The 16,292-nt window shown below is 41.7% G+C and overlaps 1 protein-coding gene across 1 annotated transcript in view; it reads right to left on the bottom strand.

The window, feature by feature from the left end:
• Positions 1 to 856: 856 nt before the first annotated feature.
• LOC139688564 (beta-1,4-glucuronyltransferase 1) overlaps positions 857 to 16,292 on the bottom strand; it is a 242,876-nt gene continuing 227,440 nt past the window's right edge. The window contains exon 4 of the mRNA XM_071586116.1: positions 857 to 2,651. Within this exon, the coding sequence (XP_071442217.1) occupies positions 2,439 to 2,651 (213 nt within the window). The 3' untranslated portion in view covers positions 857 to 2,438. The remainder of the gene's footprint in view (positions 2,652 to 16,292) is intronic.

Genomic DNA, 16,292 nt, shown 5'->3' with positions numbered 1-16,292 from the left:
CAATGTAGGTGTAATTTCCAATTAGAATTGCATGTTCCCATTCATTATTGTTGGAAAATTTTAGTATTTACAGATCAATACAATCACTTTTCCTAATTCGTAATTTTTGGGTCGTTCCTAGTATAAGTTCGAACACTGGGGAATCTATAATTCAATCTATGTCTCCGAATAGATAATCAAATGGATAAATTAGATTTAGACTACTTTTGGAGTGTAAATTATATTCTCAAATGAAGATAAACGATATCTTATGCAATATCAAACCAGTTAAGAGGCCAACACAACACCATTTCCCTTTGGGAAGTGAAAGTAACGCAGATGATACCTTGGAAAAGTTCCGAGGTTCCCTGGCATCCTCTCGGCTTCTGGAGAGGGCTGTTCCACAGACTAAATACTTCATGAAGTTTGATAACAATCTTCCCACCGCTGAAAACTCTCCCCTGCCTCATTCCATTGCCTCAAATGTTCACACAAATGAATGGAACGCTTTAAAGAATATGGCCACAGTAACCAACGAGGTTTGATGGGCGAGGGTAGAGCTTACCCAGTACTACGCCCAACGGTGAGCCAAATTCACATTTTAGGGCAGGGGGTTCAGTTCCTCTCCCTGTGCCACCTGGCCAGGGAGATAAACCCAGGAAGATATGGTACCCAGCAAATCACATAGCTGAGGGTAACCAAAGGCATCCCCGATAATCGAAATCAGGTCTCCGGTCAGTTGTCCAACGCTACACCCACTGAAATACCACTTCCATATATATACATATATATGCATGTTTGTATGTATACATATATACATGTTTGTATGTATACATATGTACGTTTACATACACACATATTTGCATGCAGGCAAACCCCTACTTCTCCCAATCCCCGATCTCCTTTTAACAAGGTACGGCACGAAGCTCTCATGCTCATAACTAAGCATCAGCCAGTGAAAATCAATTATTTGGTTAATGCTTCTATCTTCCGTGTGACGTATTTTTCTGAGCAATCCACGTTGAAAGTTTTTAGTAGGGAAGCAATCATTTTCAGTTACTCGTTCATAGAGCATCATTGCTATTAACTCGTTTAATTTTCAAAATTAAATTAGGAAATGTATTGAATATTGTCTTATTCTTTGGTTTTTTCCCGTTAGTAGTTAGTTCCACTGCCCACCACTTATCACTCAACTTACGACTTCCGGTATGTTATTCTAAGCAAATCGAAGCCTTCTTTGCGTAGGCATTAAATGATAGCTGTAAATACGCAGGCACTGATCAACACCATAAACCCTTCTGGTGATCATGTTCAGCCCAATGGCCTCATGATAAACATGGAGGGAAAGCAGTTGGACCACAAAACACGTTTCCATCGAACTTATCCACTTTATGAATTTATTCGTCTCCATACGGTTATGACTCACCACGAAATGTAGAAACTTTGGATAGACTACAGAATTGTAAGAAATCATCACTTGAACTCAACTTGACCCAATTGACCTGAGTTGGTGAAGTAATAATGATCTGTAAGGACTGGCACCGCCGTCCGAAGAAGAGATACCTCCTGAGAAATTTTGAACAAAAGACTTTTATTAATATGTCACATTTTCACTGAGTTAAGACACACTTCTCCCCTTAGTAATTCATCGGATTTTAAGTGTCGTGATTACTTACGCATTAATATAAATGATTGATAGAAACCCAAAATTTATTCTCCGTTACTCGGATTAATGTGTCATATTTGCGTGTCCTTCAGTGCAGCACCACGAACCCCAGGTCAAAAGCGCGACTTCAGAGGGAGCTTTTATCATCAACACAATAGCAGTAACATCACAGCAAGATCACTTTAATGTCAAAGTAGCTGATTGGAAATGACGAAACTACCGCGCAGTTTACGACCCCAATGCATCCAACTGAGCAGTGCACCGTGTCACTAGTGATATCCTTAGTGCTGCGGTGTAGGAGAACGTGGACTTGTGGAAGGGATCAGCCGAAATAGGACCAGATGGAAATAATTCTAAAAGGAACCAAGATAAAAATGAGGGAACGAAAAAATAATTATTAGCAAGAAAATTAAGTATAATAACGACATTGTCTAAGTACGAAAATTCATAAAATATTAGGTAACCAAGACTTAATCGGGTTTCAATGCGCAGAGAAGATGGGTGGATGAACCAGCGGAACTCTGACACCCCATTGGTAAATCTTAAGATTTTCAACCTTTGGTCCTGATATGCATTGAAACAATCCTGAGGTTGTGCTCCATCGGATCCCTATCTGGGAGATCTCCTCCGGCCCGGCATATCCCACCCTGCACCGCGAAAACCCCTCAGCATCATCCGCACCTCGGCGCCAACACCCCTTCACCCAGACAACCTCTGTCCTTCGAGGGACCGTACTGAAAGACGCGGCGGCGACATCCGTCCTCCCCCCTCATCTCAAATGGAGAAACGGGTGTCACTGCTTCTTCGCGGGCCCCAGCATATGAAGGGGGTCCCTGTTGTACCGAGCGCTCACTTCCCGCTTGAAGGTCTCAAAGTGCTTCCGGTTCTGGCTGTTCTGTCTCTCCCGCCAGGGGGGGCGACCCCTCTTGTTCTGCAGGCCCCAGTGGCAAGTGAAGATCGGTGAGAGTACTTGGAACTGGTAGCCGGCCACGAACATCTCGTAGGCCTGCGGGAAGAAAGGAATTCTGTTAGCGGCTCCCCGTCAAACACTGACCACGCCATCAGTTAGGTGCAGAAGACTGAGGGAGGGAGTAGACAGTGCTGAACCGGTGAGTCTGCAAATGCACACACCAACGGAGTAATTAGAGCAACACGTGCAGGGGCATTGTGGGCTGCGAGACTAGAGCGTTAGGCTGGAGGGTCCGATTTGGATTGTGGGTTCGCAGTCGACACACACAGATTCAGGAAAACGTTTATTAAAATGTACCAGATTAACCTGTGGGAATCATATTTCAGTTTTGTCTTTTCGGAAGTGTTCCGAGCTCTCTACCATCTGCGATTTGGCACGTTCTCGTGCAGGTTTCAATGTTAGATTTGATAAAAGGTGTGCATTTCCCAAATGTTATACCGACACTATCGAGCGGGTGGCTGAACGCCCAAGCCATTGGTCCACCCTGACCCTCCCTGCGACAATGCAGACGAAATGAGCTCCGTCGAAATTATGGATGAACGCAATGGTACCACTTTACTGAAGGTGACAGCATGGAGAAGACATTTCGTGAACTTAGTGTACAATTCAGCAGCTGGAAAACCAAATCGAAGGAAAACGGCCGGTAAAGCAAAATACTTAAAGAGGGTTTCTCCCTGAGGCCCCACGTATGCAGGAAGGAAAAGCTTCAGGGAGATCCCCTTTTTGCATTTTAACAGTTGACTCAAGGGATAGACTTGCATTCAATAGTAGACGGAAATTAAAGTATAAATGTCGCTTACATTTGAAGTTTGATGGAATACCACCATTACACGTTTCTACATTACAACATCTACATTGTGGAGGATGAAGAGAGAAAAAAAGAACTAGGCGAAAGAGGTGCCAAAAAAATAGACACGAGAATTTCGCTAGAGTGCCGCGATTGCATTTCCATTTAAGGAGGTTTAAATCCGATATTTCGCAAGAATGTTTTGTTAACTGCGCATCTATTTATTCCGGAAAGAAAAGACTTAGTACGGACCCTTGGCTCTCAAAGTGTTTTCAATTCCAAAAGCGATTTCGGGCGCAGCCTTGAAAGAGAACCGCCTGGGCAAAAATGCACTAAATGTGGCATCATAAAATTTTGCCCAGAGTCAGAATGATAATTGCTAGAAGGATAATAGATTTAAAAGCGGACAAACCGTTATTTTATGAAATAATTGTGAAGATGAGTCAATTCCCATCGTCCGTTCACACAAACAACCGCCGCTGAAAGCATTTCACCGATCATATGACGGATATATGTATGATTAACTCTTTTTAAATAGTTTGGGCATTCTTGAGTTCCTGAACAACATATCCAGGGATTTTTAGAGTACTGCATCTACCAGTACCGCTAATTACAGCAAAAGGGCGGGTGGCGGGGGGTATTAGGGATTTTTTTCTGAACACTTAATGAAATGTTTGATGTAGGCTTAACAACTTGTTTTGTTGATCATTGATTCTCCCACTCAAAAACATTTACAAGCTAACAGATATTTCTGTGTTGTAAACTTTTCGGTTTGTCCGAATTTTTTTGAAAACTCAAAAGACGAAAATCATGAGGCTTACTTGAAACACTTGGCTCGGTTGCTTTTACTTCTGACGCCAAGAAAAGTTTATGCCGGTGGAAAAGATGAGGCGGGCGTGCATAATGAGAGGAAGGAAGTCCCTCACTCGCATTTCGCACGCCTTCCCCCAAAATATTTGGAATCAGCGGAGCCACTCGTAGCACTCAGGTGGCGATGCATTTGGTATCCTATTGCGGACGTTCCGTAAACAGAAGTCGCCCCTCCATAAGCAGGAGCACGCCGAGGCAGGGCAAATCAAGAGAGAGATGTTGCGGAATTTCCAATCCCCACTGATGTCGTCGCATCACTCAGGAAGATGCCAAAATGTTTACAGAGAGCTTACTTTCCGAACAGCACTTATGTCATTGGATAAATCTGAAGAATTCTCAGGCGAAGAAAGAAGTGGATCAGTACCAGGCTGTGAGAAGACTTACTTTTTGGAATTTTTTTGCGAAAGTGTATAATATATTTATACTTTTTATTCGTAGTAGTAGTAGTTTTGAGGGGAGGCGACCGACAGCTGAGGTCATTTGCGCCATAAGGGATGGACAGGAAAGGTTGAAGGGTGGAGAGAAACCCGGCGTCGGCATTAGCCTACTCTTTACGAAAGGCGCCAAGGGGTCCGCAGTTTAACGTCCCATCCGACGGACGGCGTACTCACTCAAAGTGCCCTCCACAAAGCACCTCAAGTAGGGATCGAGATACCTCTGAAAAATATTCAACACCGCCGGGATTTGAACCCGCGCCCTCAGGGTGGGAAGCCAATACGTTTGCCCCTTCACCATTTCGATCCCCTTTTTTTAATCGTGCAGAGTTAAAAGCATTCACTTATGCTGCCTCGATTTCAAATGACTCAATTTTACTTAAATATGATTCCAATTTTCCTCTCTTTCCATTAAATACCGAAGCCATACTTGATAAGTCGCCTTATCCTTCTAGCTGATAGTTCTGTCTACTTTTAAGCTGCTGTCGGTTCATAGAAAGAGTCATTGTCACATGCCCACAATGCTGTTAAATAATAGCAATGTTTTGACTTCATTTTCGCCAGATCTCCATTCCCCTCACATTGGATCGAAGACGAAATCATCAGCAAGCATTCTTTTCTCCAAGCATCTAAAATATCCCCTCGACTCTCCCTCGCTCCGTGTCCCACCGCCTCCCTTCAAGCCAGCGGTCTTCCATTTCCTGATTGAGACTGTATATAAGGGCCTCCTTAATTGAGGATCGAAAAAAACAGCCCTAAAACTCACCAAGCAAACAACGGAATCCGTAATTCCTCGTGGAAGGAGCCACGCTTTAATTAGCATTTCGCTCTCTCCGAGGCGACGAAAAAATAAGAAAAGGACTAAAGTGGCTGCGGAGCACTCTCGAAGAAGAAGATTCGCGTATTTTATATCCGCCCCGTCATGCGATGAGCACACCTTAGCATCAACCGGAAAAATTCCGCGATAACGCGTGCCGCAATTAAAAGTTCTCTTCTTCTACTTTAGGAAATACGTATTGCTGCTGAAGGCAGGCAACCTAGCGTCACTTAGGAGAGAGAAGAGATGAGAAGGAGGGTGTTGGGGACTGCGTTGCATATCCGGGCGGGCGGGGTAATGGCTGAGTAATTGCTCGAAGAAAAACGCGGCAATCACGACACTTGGGATGGTTGCGGGGGGGGGGGGGGCGTTCCACCCCCTCCCCCGAGAAGGCGTGGGAGGGAGGAGCAGGTGTGCGGTGGGAAAAGGAACTGCTGAAGAGCGAGCGGGAAGTCGGCGAAACTTTGACGAGGGCGCGGAGACTAGAGGGGGGTGTTTCTGGGAAGGGAGGAACGAGCGACACTCACTGAAACTCTCGAGAAAATGTCGAGCGGGGGGAGTTGATAATACGAATAATACCTCGAAGAAGGAACGAAAAATAATAACAGCCGAGAACGAGCCCGCCTTTTCAAATAAAACTTTCGAGGAAATTCTATGCCCCATAAGAGAAGGAAGTCAGTGCACATTAAATATTCAAGGGTAATACGTTAGCAGGAGGCAGCGTTTCCCTCCAGTGAAATTTTTTTTCTTTTCAAGTTTATTCTTCATTTAAGGGTTTGAAATGAGACGGTATTTTTACCCTGATACTCTGTGATCCTAGAGTAAACTGTCAAGGAAGAATAAATAATTCTTCCTTTTCAAAGTCCTCATAAATTAAGTCAATCTCTTATTTTAAATTTCCTGATTTTTAATACATGAATTGACAAACTAACACCATTATAAGGTAATCAGGCAGGCTGGAACCCTTTGAAATCCGGAGATTATAAAAATCTCCGGAGCAATAAACGATTAACACAATGCCTTGAGACAAGATATTTCAGCCACTTCTCACCGGACTATTTTGCATATTCATTGTATCAGTGGAATTGACGAGGACGAATTTCTGGTTTAGTAGGACGATAGTTTCCGCGTGCAGATTTATGGAGTTATTATTGAATGTTTCGTGAAGAAAAAGAATTCACAACCCCCAGTAAGAGGAATTACACCTTTGGGTTAATATGCATTTATGTTTCACATACTTTCTACAACCAACCAATTTCACTTCATAATATTTGTTACCCATTGGCTACAAAAATTGACACGTATACATTAAAATAACATTTGATTAAATTTATATGCAAATATTTCACCAATTCGGTGCATATTAACAACGCAATTTCTCTCTTTCACATTACGGAATCTTGTGTGGGATTTTTTCGCTCAAAAAATAGCAGGGGTTGAACAACATTATAATTCTCCAACGGTCCTTTCCGTTGGGTTAGCAACTCGGACGATGTCGGAAGCACCCTCTGAATTCTCGCACAGATGGAAACTAATACTTTGCTTTGTGAGAGAGTATTATTCTGCTTCAAACTCGAAAACTGAAGAACTTGACTTCAAGGAAGTTCGTCATCTGTTCTCACCCGAAAGACATGTCATGCAAACTGTTGCCATTTCACATATACAGCTGACGGAAGTTCAAGTCGCTACACGCCGATTTGGTTGAGAAATAATCCATCACACGAGAATTCGAGACGTCCGAGTACAGCACCATTAATCTTTTCGGAATTCCTTGACAAAATTTTCGTAATACAATTTAAATGACAATCATTTACAATTAATTTGAATGGAAATTGAATGTTGTAACTAATACAATTAGGGGGAACAGCAAGGACATACAATAATATACCCTCTAGATTTCCCGTGCTTCCCTCGTCCTGACATATTAATGCTCTTAAATGCATTAACCAATTTTTAAGTACATCCATTAACTCGCTTTAACGCTCAAACATAAATTATGGCAAAAAGACCGCAAAAAACTACCCCAAATAATAAGTCATAAATCTATTTTGAAAGGTGAGGTTAGGACTCGCCTAATACCAACGGCGTCTGCAATTCCACAAGAGTTCCCCCTACCTCTAGTAGTGCAATAAAATTCATAAAAATAGTTGCAAGCGTCAGCAGTCAGGTAGTTGAGTTGCTACGAGGTGCATTTTGAGTTTTAAATCACGGTATCGATCGCGAGATAAAAAAAGATCCGCGATACACCTCTCTGGAAATCCACCAGCATGATCTCGATAGGAGCCTGTCCGTCTCTTTAAGTAGTCTCGATAGGAGCCTGCCCCTCTCTTTGAGGAGTCTTAAGGTGTGAATGACGGCTACCTTTCAGACATACGCTGGGTCAACTTTACCTAATATATCAACTTTTACTATGAACACTTCAGTGTCATCTGGAGAAAATAATGCAAGAAGGTAATTCAATTAGTCTTAAGGAGGAATCAAAATAACAGTACGCCAAAGATCTTTTCAATGAAATAATACAGGTATCCGAGACTCTTCCTCAATAACCTCAATTTGGAATATGTGGATGCCCAATTTATATTAAATTAGCAATTAACATTTATGAAAAAATACTTTTCATCAAAGACAGGAAAAATATTTTCATCATGTTCAGTACTTAAAATACCAACATGATGACGCTGCAATGCGCCACTTCTGATTCACTCCAGCTTGAGGTGGAGCACGTCAGAGAGTCACGGGTCGTCCGTGAATTAATTTGCCGAGATGAAACACTGGAGAAAGATTTTGACACCTACATTTATGCGATTCAAAAACGGAAAGTTTTCCCACACTTCAAGTTGAACGAAATTATTGCGAATACGGAATTAGGGGACATACAGTAATTAATTCAACGCTTTGGATTTTTAATTTCAAAAATAAATACTTTTGCGTCCATGGTAAACATTTTAAGCAATACATTTTTTTCTTTCTCATGAAAAGGCCGAATTTCATCCACTCAATAATGGGGTGGCATGCAGTAAAACAATGGAGGGCTTTCTGGAGGCGAAACAAAAACACTCCTTAAATTTCAAAAAGATCTGTTCCAAAAGTTCTCTTGTTTTTACATAAAATATATGTAAAAAGATGAATAATACAAGAGTAAGTTCCTGACTTGAAAAACTTACTCTATGCTTGTGGAATGTGTTTGCTTTAGAAAGACGAAAGAAAGAAAGAAACGCGGCAGAGTACAAATGAATAAATAAGAGTACTGCTAACATATATTTACAGCCTAATTCAGCGGAAGGGTCCAATAAGATTTTCCCATGTTCCCAGAACCTTTTGTCGGTAGGTATATATATAATGCCAAGCATTTCGCCTCACCACTTGGTGCCTACCCTCTCCTTCGCCAGGTGATGCCATCTCAGTATCGGGATTCGTCAAACTTTCGAAGAACAACAAATAATTAGTATTCGTAGGTTTTAGTGGAGATGACCAAGAGCTGAGGTCATATGCGCCATTATGGATTGACAGAAAAGGAGGAAGAGTGGAGGGAAACCTGGCGTCGATATTAGTCTACTCTTAACGAAAGGCGCCAAGGTGTCCGCAGTTTAACGTCCCATCCAACAGACGGCGTACTCACTCAAAGTGCTCTCCACAAAGAACCTTCAAGTAGAGATTGGGATACCACTGAAAAGTATCTGCAATCTCCAGGATTCGAACCCGAACCCTTTGGTGGGAAGCCAGGCTGCTAGCCACCACACCATCACGATACCCGAACTATAAATGAATAATAGCGACTCAATATTTGGTGGTACACGTTATTAACACCGTAGAGGCCGAGGAAAACATTGCAATATGCCGTGCAATTTAAACAAATTTTCTTTCCTTCCGTCAATGATATCTGTTCCCCATTTGTTATTCTGTTATCTCTTCTCGGTCTCATCACCCTCCTCCCCCCTCTCTCGGGACTCCTCCATCTACCCCTATCTATTCGAAAGCTACGTGAGGCCAAACCCATGCATCATAGGGGTTTGCGCCGTCATTTTTCTACGACAAAGGGACAAACTTAGGTTCTCCACTGAAATCCGAACACCTAATAATTTTCATTGCAATCCGCATTAGCTTGTATCTAATGCTAGCCCAAGGCAAGACACATGTCATACTGTTAAAGCAGCGGCATGTTTTAATCTCATGCCTCATTCACTAATATTTAGAGGTACTTGCGTATACGTATTTCACCCAGTTCTTTCAATTGCACCAATTCATTCCAACGATAAGAGTAAATCACTCCCTCCGCGTGAAGTTGAACGTAAACGAATATGCAGAAATCGCAGTTAAACATTTTTCTAGGCATGCTATGCCATGCTATGCTATGCTATGACGTCAATTCTTGCAAGCCTCGTGACAATGACCACGTTGATGAATAAATAGTGCATCACACTGATACCAATGTCATTAGCAATGGCAATGATAGCCATGCTTCGGCATATTTCAAGCCATTAACATTCAACTGGATGATAAATCAAGTACTTCATAACTTCATTGACGACTATAGGGCCTTGAAATATTTATTAATTCATAAGCTCAAATTGGGATTCCTAACTTTAATTTAAAACTAATAGAACATTTGTGATAAATAATATTTAACAGTAGTCAGCACAAGTGAAAAACAAGCGTGATGCACATTGATATCTAAAAGTATACGGATAATAACACAGATTGTACAACCTTCATAATGCTGCTCTTTGAATGGGACGCGATAATTAACATTATGATTCAGATTAAAATTGTTCAAGATTGAATCCGACCGAGAGGGACCGAAGGGGAGTCGATAAGAGAACGGGAGAGCTCATAATCCGAAGAGGTAACACGTAACAAAAGTCAGCGGAGGGAGGACCTCAAAATAGGTCTCTGAAACAAACGCCCTCACTGGGAAAGAAGTGAAACACGGGAAGTGTGCCCTCCGTTTCCGTCCCTCCAAACCTCCGTTTCCTCGGGCTGAGCAATAATGGAATCTCTGAACATTGAAGATCGAAGAAAAACACAGTCTTTGAATCCGGATGAAACTCTTACCCAAATCTGCCGTTAGCGCACCAAAGTCTAACTCGTGACTTCGAACACCAAAAGGCTTCCCGTGGGCTCCCCTTCGTTTCTGCCCAGCGCACCTATTCCCCGTGCACCACCCCTCACCTCGCCCGCCGCGGGCAACGCGACTAGAAGAGACCCCTCCGAAAGGAGCCCCAAAGTTAGGCGAGCGAATTGGAGGAGATTTTGAGTAAAATAATTGTTGATCCAATTTTATGTGGCGAAAACTTCCAAAACGCCATTTCTACCGACGCGGGGGGCAAGAGCGGGAGGAGGGAGGGCGTCCCCCGGCCCTCCCCCCCGCTCCGCCCGGCACGAGCGAGGCGACTGGCTAAGTGGCAGTTCCCCCCCTGCCAGCCCCCCTCGACATGTCGCTGCTGCACTCCGGGGAGAGAGCGGAAGCAAGTAAATCACCTCGAGGATTTTGACGGGAGGCAATGGAGGCATTCGAACCTAAAATACGGCGAAAGAATGACAATTAATCAGAGATTTGGATGATAACAGTCATTGTCAGAGGTGAAAACGAGATTTACTTGATGAAAGAATATAGAATCTCATGAAAGTTAGCCAACATATCCCAATGCCATGCGCGTATTCTGTATATAATGAAAACAAAACTAAATGAAATAACAAAATCTTTTTCAATAAGTAAGGGCGGGAGAACTTATTTTTTTATACGTGCACTGCACAGGTGAAACTATATTCCTGCCAATAGGTCATTTTTTCAAACCATAGTGTCTAAAACTGATAATAAAAACTGTCATGCTACGTCCAATTGAGTCTTACGACGATTCCTCCATCTCTTCCTTCGAATCGCTTTCTATCTGCATCGCCACGGCTTTGGCCACGCTTTCTTAACTCCATTCATTATAATGTTTTCAAACATGTCGATAATGTAAATTATTTCCGTCATTATCATGAGTACGAGTCGTATTTCAATTCTATGAGTGTTTTGTTGCAGCCCTCCATTCTTCTCTACTCGGAGATAATTCCAGCACCTGCTGATAGTTTTTATGTTTTAACTTCTTCTTAATTAGTCCTACGCATTTGTCCCTTGGTCTTCCTTCCATGATCTTCCCTTCTAATATGCTCATAAATAATCCATTACACCTCAAGGTTTTTCCAAGCCATCCAGTTCTTATCTGTCGTGGAGTTCTCCATATGGTCCCTTCCTCTTCCACTACTCCATACACTTCCTCGTTCCTCAATCTTTCGGACCATTTAATCTTTACCATTCGCCTCGAGGACCATGTTTCAAAGGCTTCTATTTTTTGTTGGTCCAATATTCCATCTCTCTGATTCGCAAAGCGCACTGATCCATTCCAATGATTTGACGAACTGCTACCTTGTTTGCAACCTCAGATTCTTCGAACATTTGCCTCCCCTTCATTTTGTCCAGTGTGTGTTTGCGAATTACGGGCGCTCGGCACGTTTTGAGTCCATCAAAGCATGCGCCCCTATAGCAACCACCTCTGCGCCCGACGAGGAGGGAGGAAAGATTATGTCGTGCGTCGTCCGGCTAAACATATTCCCACAAAGTTGTTGTTCTAAAGAATAAGAAACATTTATTTGTGGGTATTTCTATTGTTAATTTAATTTTTTCAGACATTCATTGTTGATTTAACGCTGTTTATATCAAGCTTCACAAGCTAAAGCCCTTGATTAAAATGCATGATCCTAGTCGCGCACCGGTTTTGTCTTTTTGTAGAATCCTTAGCAAAAACTCAAAATTGCCCTTTACGTTAGACTACTACTCGACATAAAAAGAAACTATTTTTACTATGCGGGTGGCAGATCAAGCATTGATAATTGCGTGGCATCCATTCTTTTTGAGTGAACTTTCGTCATGGATGCCTAAGGAAACAGCATTTTGTGTATATTTTTCTGCAGTGGGCACATGTGTGATTAGAGAAAAATAATTAAGAAAATGCACCATCGTACATCCTTGTCATATTCCCTGCAAAGGGAAGCAAGTAAATATTTTGTAAATCATCATCAATGAACGGGGTGTATCAAATGAGGAAATAATGTTAATTTTGGCTCTTTCTAGATAAATTCCAGCTTTTAATGCCCTTCTCACAATTTATCGGTAGCGTACAGTATTGTGGCTAATATTTTTTTAAGCCATTGATTAAGAGATGCTACAGTTGACATTTGGTGAAGTGTAGTACGTACAGTACTGAAAGTTAAGGTAATTTGAATAATTCGAAAAATGAGGATTAATTCCACAATAAATATATTTAGCCCTCCAAACTAGTAAACGAGTATTATTCAGTGATTTACAAATTTAATGAGTGAAATTTCATTTTATAATTAGCCTGGAAATTTAGTCCATGAAATGTGGTAATCGTGCCTAACGCCCGGAGAAAAGATCCTGGCTCCATTAACTGGAGGAGAAACCCGATAGTCTCCAACCTTGTCGGCATCGGCCTCTTAAATCATTCCTTGTTTGCGAATCTATATATCTCTCACCAAGCGCTCACTGTTATTTCGCCTCTCCTCCCTTCTAAATTCACTCCCTCACACTGTCGACCCCTTTAACTTATCATGCAACAACTTCACCACCCAAGCCTTATCCCACCTTTCAGTAAATTAAAATTTTCTCCGGTCCATCTTGGTTCTCGTTGTTATTGTTATGCTGTTATTGTCTTTTGTCCTCTTTTATGTTTGTTATATTTTTCACTGTAAAATGGCGCCACTGCTGTATGTGAACAATGTTTTAAAATAAAATAAGTAAAATAAATAAAATAAAATATTCACTAAATTTCATTGAAATCTCACTTGTCTTAAGTCTTTAAGAGGTAATTACAACAAGGTCTCTACGTCTCTACGGCTCTCTACGTCTAGAACCCGCGAGAATCTAATTCAGCAGCATTTTTTGTGCTGTACCTCTCTGCCAGTATAAAGTATTAGACCTAGTTTGTAAGAAATCATTCAGTAATATTTTTTCATATAAATAGATTGCTATTTCTTAATAAAAGATAAATAGCATTCCAAACTTAAAATGACCTGCATTGCGCCGTAAATACCTATAGTTAAGGTAATTCTGAGCTATTTTTTCCTCGGAACTTTCTAGTCAAAGCCTATTTCTCAAACATAATGAGAGTATACAGTTTGTTCTGAAATTTCTGCCATATAAAATGATAATTTGAATGCAGTGGACTTTTGTATTTAGGAAAAACAAGATAGTGTCGCCGATAAGGGCCGCCCAAAGTTGTATTAGACGGCACACCCACAAAGAGGGTTTTAGGTTAAAAAACTTTTAACCCAAAAAAATAGTAATTATGAGACGTCAAAATACATACGCATGATAAACAGCTGGAAATATTAAGAGCTCAATTCTTCATCCAAACTAGTAACATTTAATCTATTTATAATGTTAACCCTCAATAATATGAGCTGAAGTCAATCCTGCATCCCTTTACGGAACACAGTTATTTAATGCTCTTTAGCAATGCAAAGGATTTTTATTACCTTCATACAAATACCTAACGAAAAAATCAAATTCTTTTGAACAATAAAATGCAATTCACCAGGGAAATAAAATCAGTTCCGTCAATATAAAACATGAACCGTGGAAGTAAGAACAACGAACTGCGAGAAGATATCGAGATTATTTCGAGGGAGAAGTCGCTAGAATTTTACGCTCGCAAAATGAAAAATGTTAAAGCCATCTGCGGTGACATCTGACGCTAACACGGACGGAATGAAATAAAGCGGTAAAAGCGAATACTTTGGTAAGGCACGGGCAATTTCTTTCTTGGCGGAGAGATTTTATTCTCCGCATTTATTTGTATCTGCCCTTCAACGGGCATCACGATCGACCAGTTAACAGAGAAACAAATGGTTGCCGCGCCAAAGCATAAACTTTTTCCTTGCACCAGAACGGCCCAATCAAAAAGGGGTATCGAGTTGGGCGCTTGGATGTTTGCGACGTCTGGTCGCTCAATCAAAGCTTTACTGACACGTGCCGTCTCCATAAGAAATTTATTGCTCCCAATCGAGACTGGGGGATTGGCGGAGGATTGCCGAGGTGTGCGCAGCTGTGATTGGTTCCCGAAAGCAATATACTAATTTCTCTCAATTTCATTCGGCTGAATCCGCTGACCCTCAGTCAGCATATATGTACACGCATGCCCACAAATCACGCTCACTTGCCGTGTTTCGACCCCCCCCCCCCCCCGTAACTATCCCGAGTGCTTACGGCGGCGTCGATCCAAAAGTGAAAGATTTTGATTTCCAGGCTCCCGGCACGGACAATGACACACAATTCTTTTTTTTTAGCATATTGAGCCAGTCTTCCGAGCATTTCCTAAAACTCCATGTCTGGAATAAATAATGAATTTAGATTAACCTTTATGAAAAAATATCTGAAAAAATCCTAACAAATACTTGGTTGTTCTAAAGTTTTGCATTTTCATATAAACATTGCCTGCTCGGGCATCCATAGCTGTTTCGCGCTTCATACATACACCTGTTGCCATCTATTTAGATGTATTTTCGAACCACGGTCAAAATCCTGCAAATTTTAGTTTTACAAAATGGTTTCCGTCGATACCTTTTCCTGACTTGCCACAAATAGTACTTACTTCACTGCCGCATGTTAATGTTAGCAAGGAAAAGAAACTACTCAGACCAAAATAGCTCACAAAATTTGGATAACTATGGACCTGAAAATTAGGATGTCCCCTTTGAAAAGAATGAAAACTAAAAATGCTTTCTCCTAACCGTTGCTTAAAATGACAGGGGGGGAAATTTAGGAGACGGTGATGCATGCCTCCACGGCCACTCAGGATTTGCATCCGTAAAGAGGACACCTTTTTCCGAAACAAAATGTATTTCCAAAATAATCCCTCTAAACTGCCCCCCCCCCCCTCCAGTGACCACCTTTTGAGAGAGGGGGCAAGCGGCCTGTGTGTGACGTGATGATAAGGACCTAATAAGTATTTACTTATCTTGCTCTGATCAGAAATAAATAAGCATTAATTACTCGTAATATTTACAACTGGTTAAGCACACCATCATCATTCTATTGCGGGGGTATGGCCTTTCGTTGAACACCCTGAAGCATACTTAAAGCATAAACTGTTTCAGCATAAAAGAGCCATCTGAAATATATAATTTGTCAATGCCAACAGTATTTACGAAAAGATTTAACATTTTACGTGAATACGACCGAAGAAGAAGAATTAAAATTCACTCGTGTCGTATATTCGTTATCTTAATTGAAACAACTTCACCTCTGGCCGAAGTCCATTAATTAAGTGACCTTAATTGCTACAAACCACTTCACCGGCGGTCGCGGTTGGGGCCGCATGGGGCGCGTTTTGCTGCGTTACTCACGCAAGCTGAAGGTCATAATTGAAGTAACCGAAAGAGTTGTCAACCACACTCGGAGTCAGGCTAAGCAAACACAACGCAATGCAGCTCAAAGGGTGTTCATTCGAAGAGCCGTATTTCAGAAATGAAATGATCAACGGTGAGCAGGTCATGACGGGATGATGAACAGCCAGCAGTTAAAAGAAATGCTGCATAACAACCCGCGCGATGCGAGTTTCAACCCCTGCCGACGGATCAGCAATAGAGCACGGTAGAGTGCCTATGCATTTGATTTTAAGAGCCTAAACATGAAGTCGCGGACATCTCAATGTTGCTCCCGTGGACTTCCAATTAACCACCAGCGTTTGTTTGGTAACAAGAACCTT

The sequence above is a fragment of the Hetaerina americana genome, unplaced genomic scaffold (assembly GCF_022747635.1).
Source record: "Hetaerina americana unplaced genomic scaffold, ioHetAmer1.1.p SCAF_20, whole genome shotgun sequence".
Lineage (NCBI taxonomy): Eukaryota > Metazoa > Arthropoda > Insecta > Odonata > Calopterygidae > Hetaerina > Hetaerina americana.
This window is presented reverse-complemented; position numbering and strand designations above follow the sequence as displayed.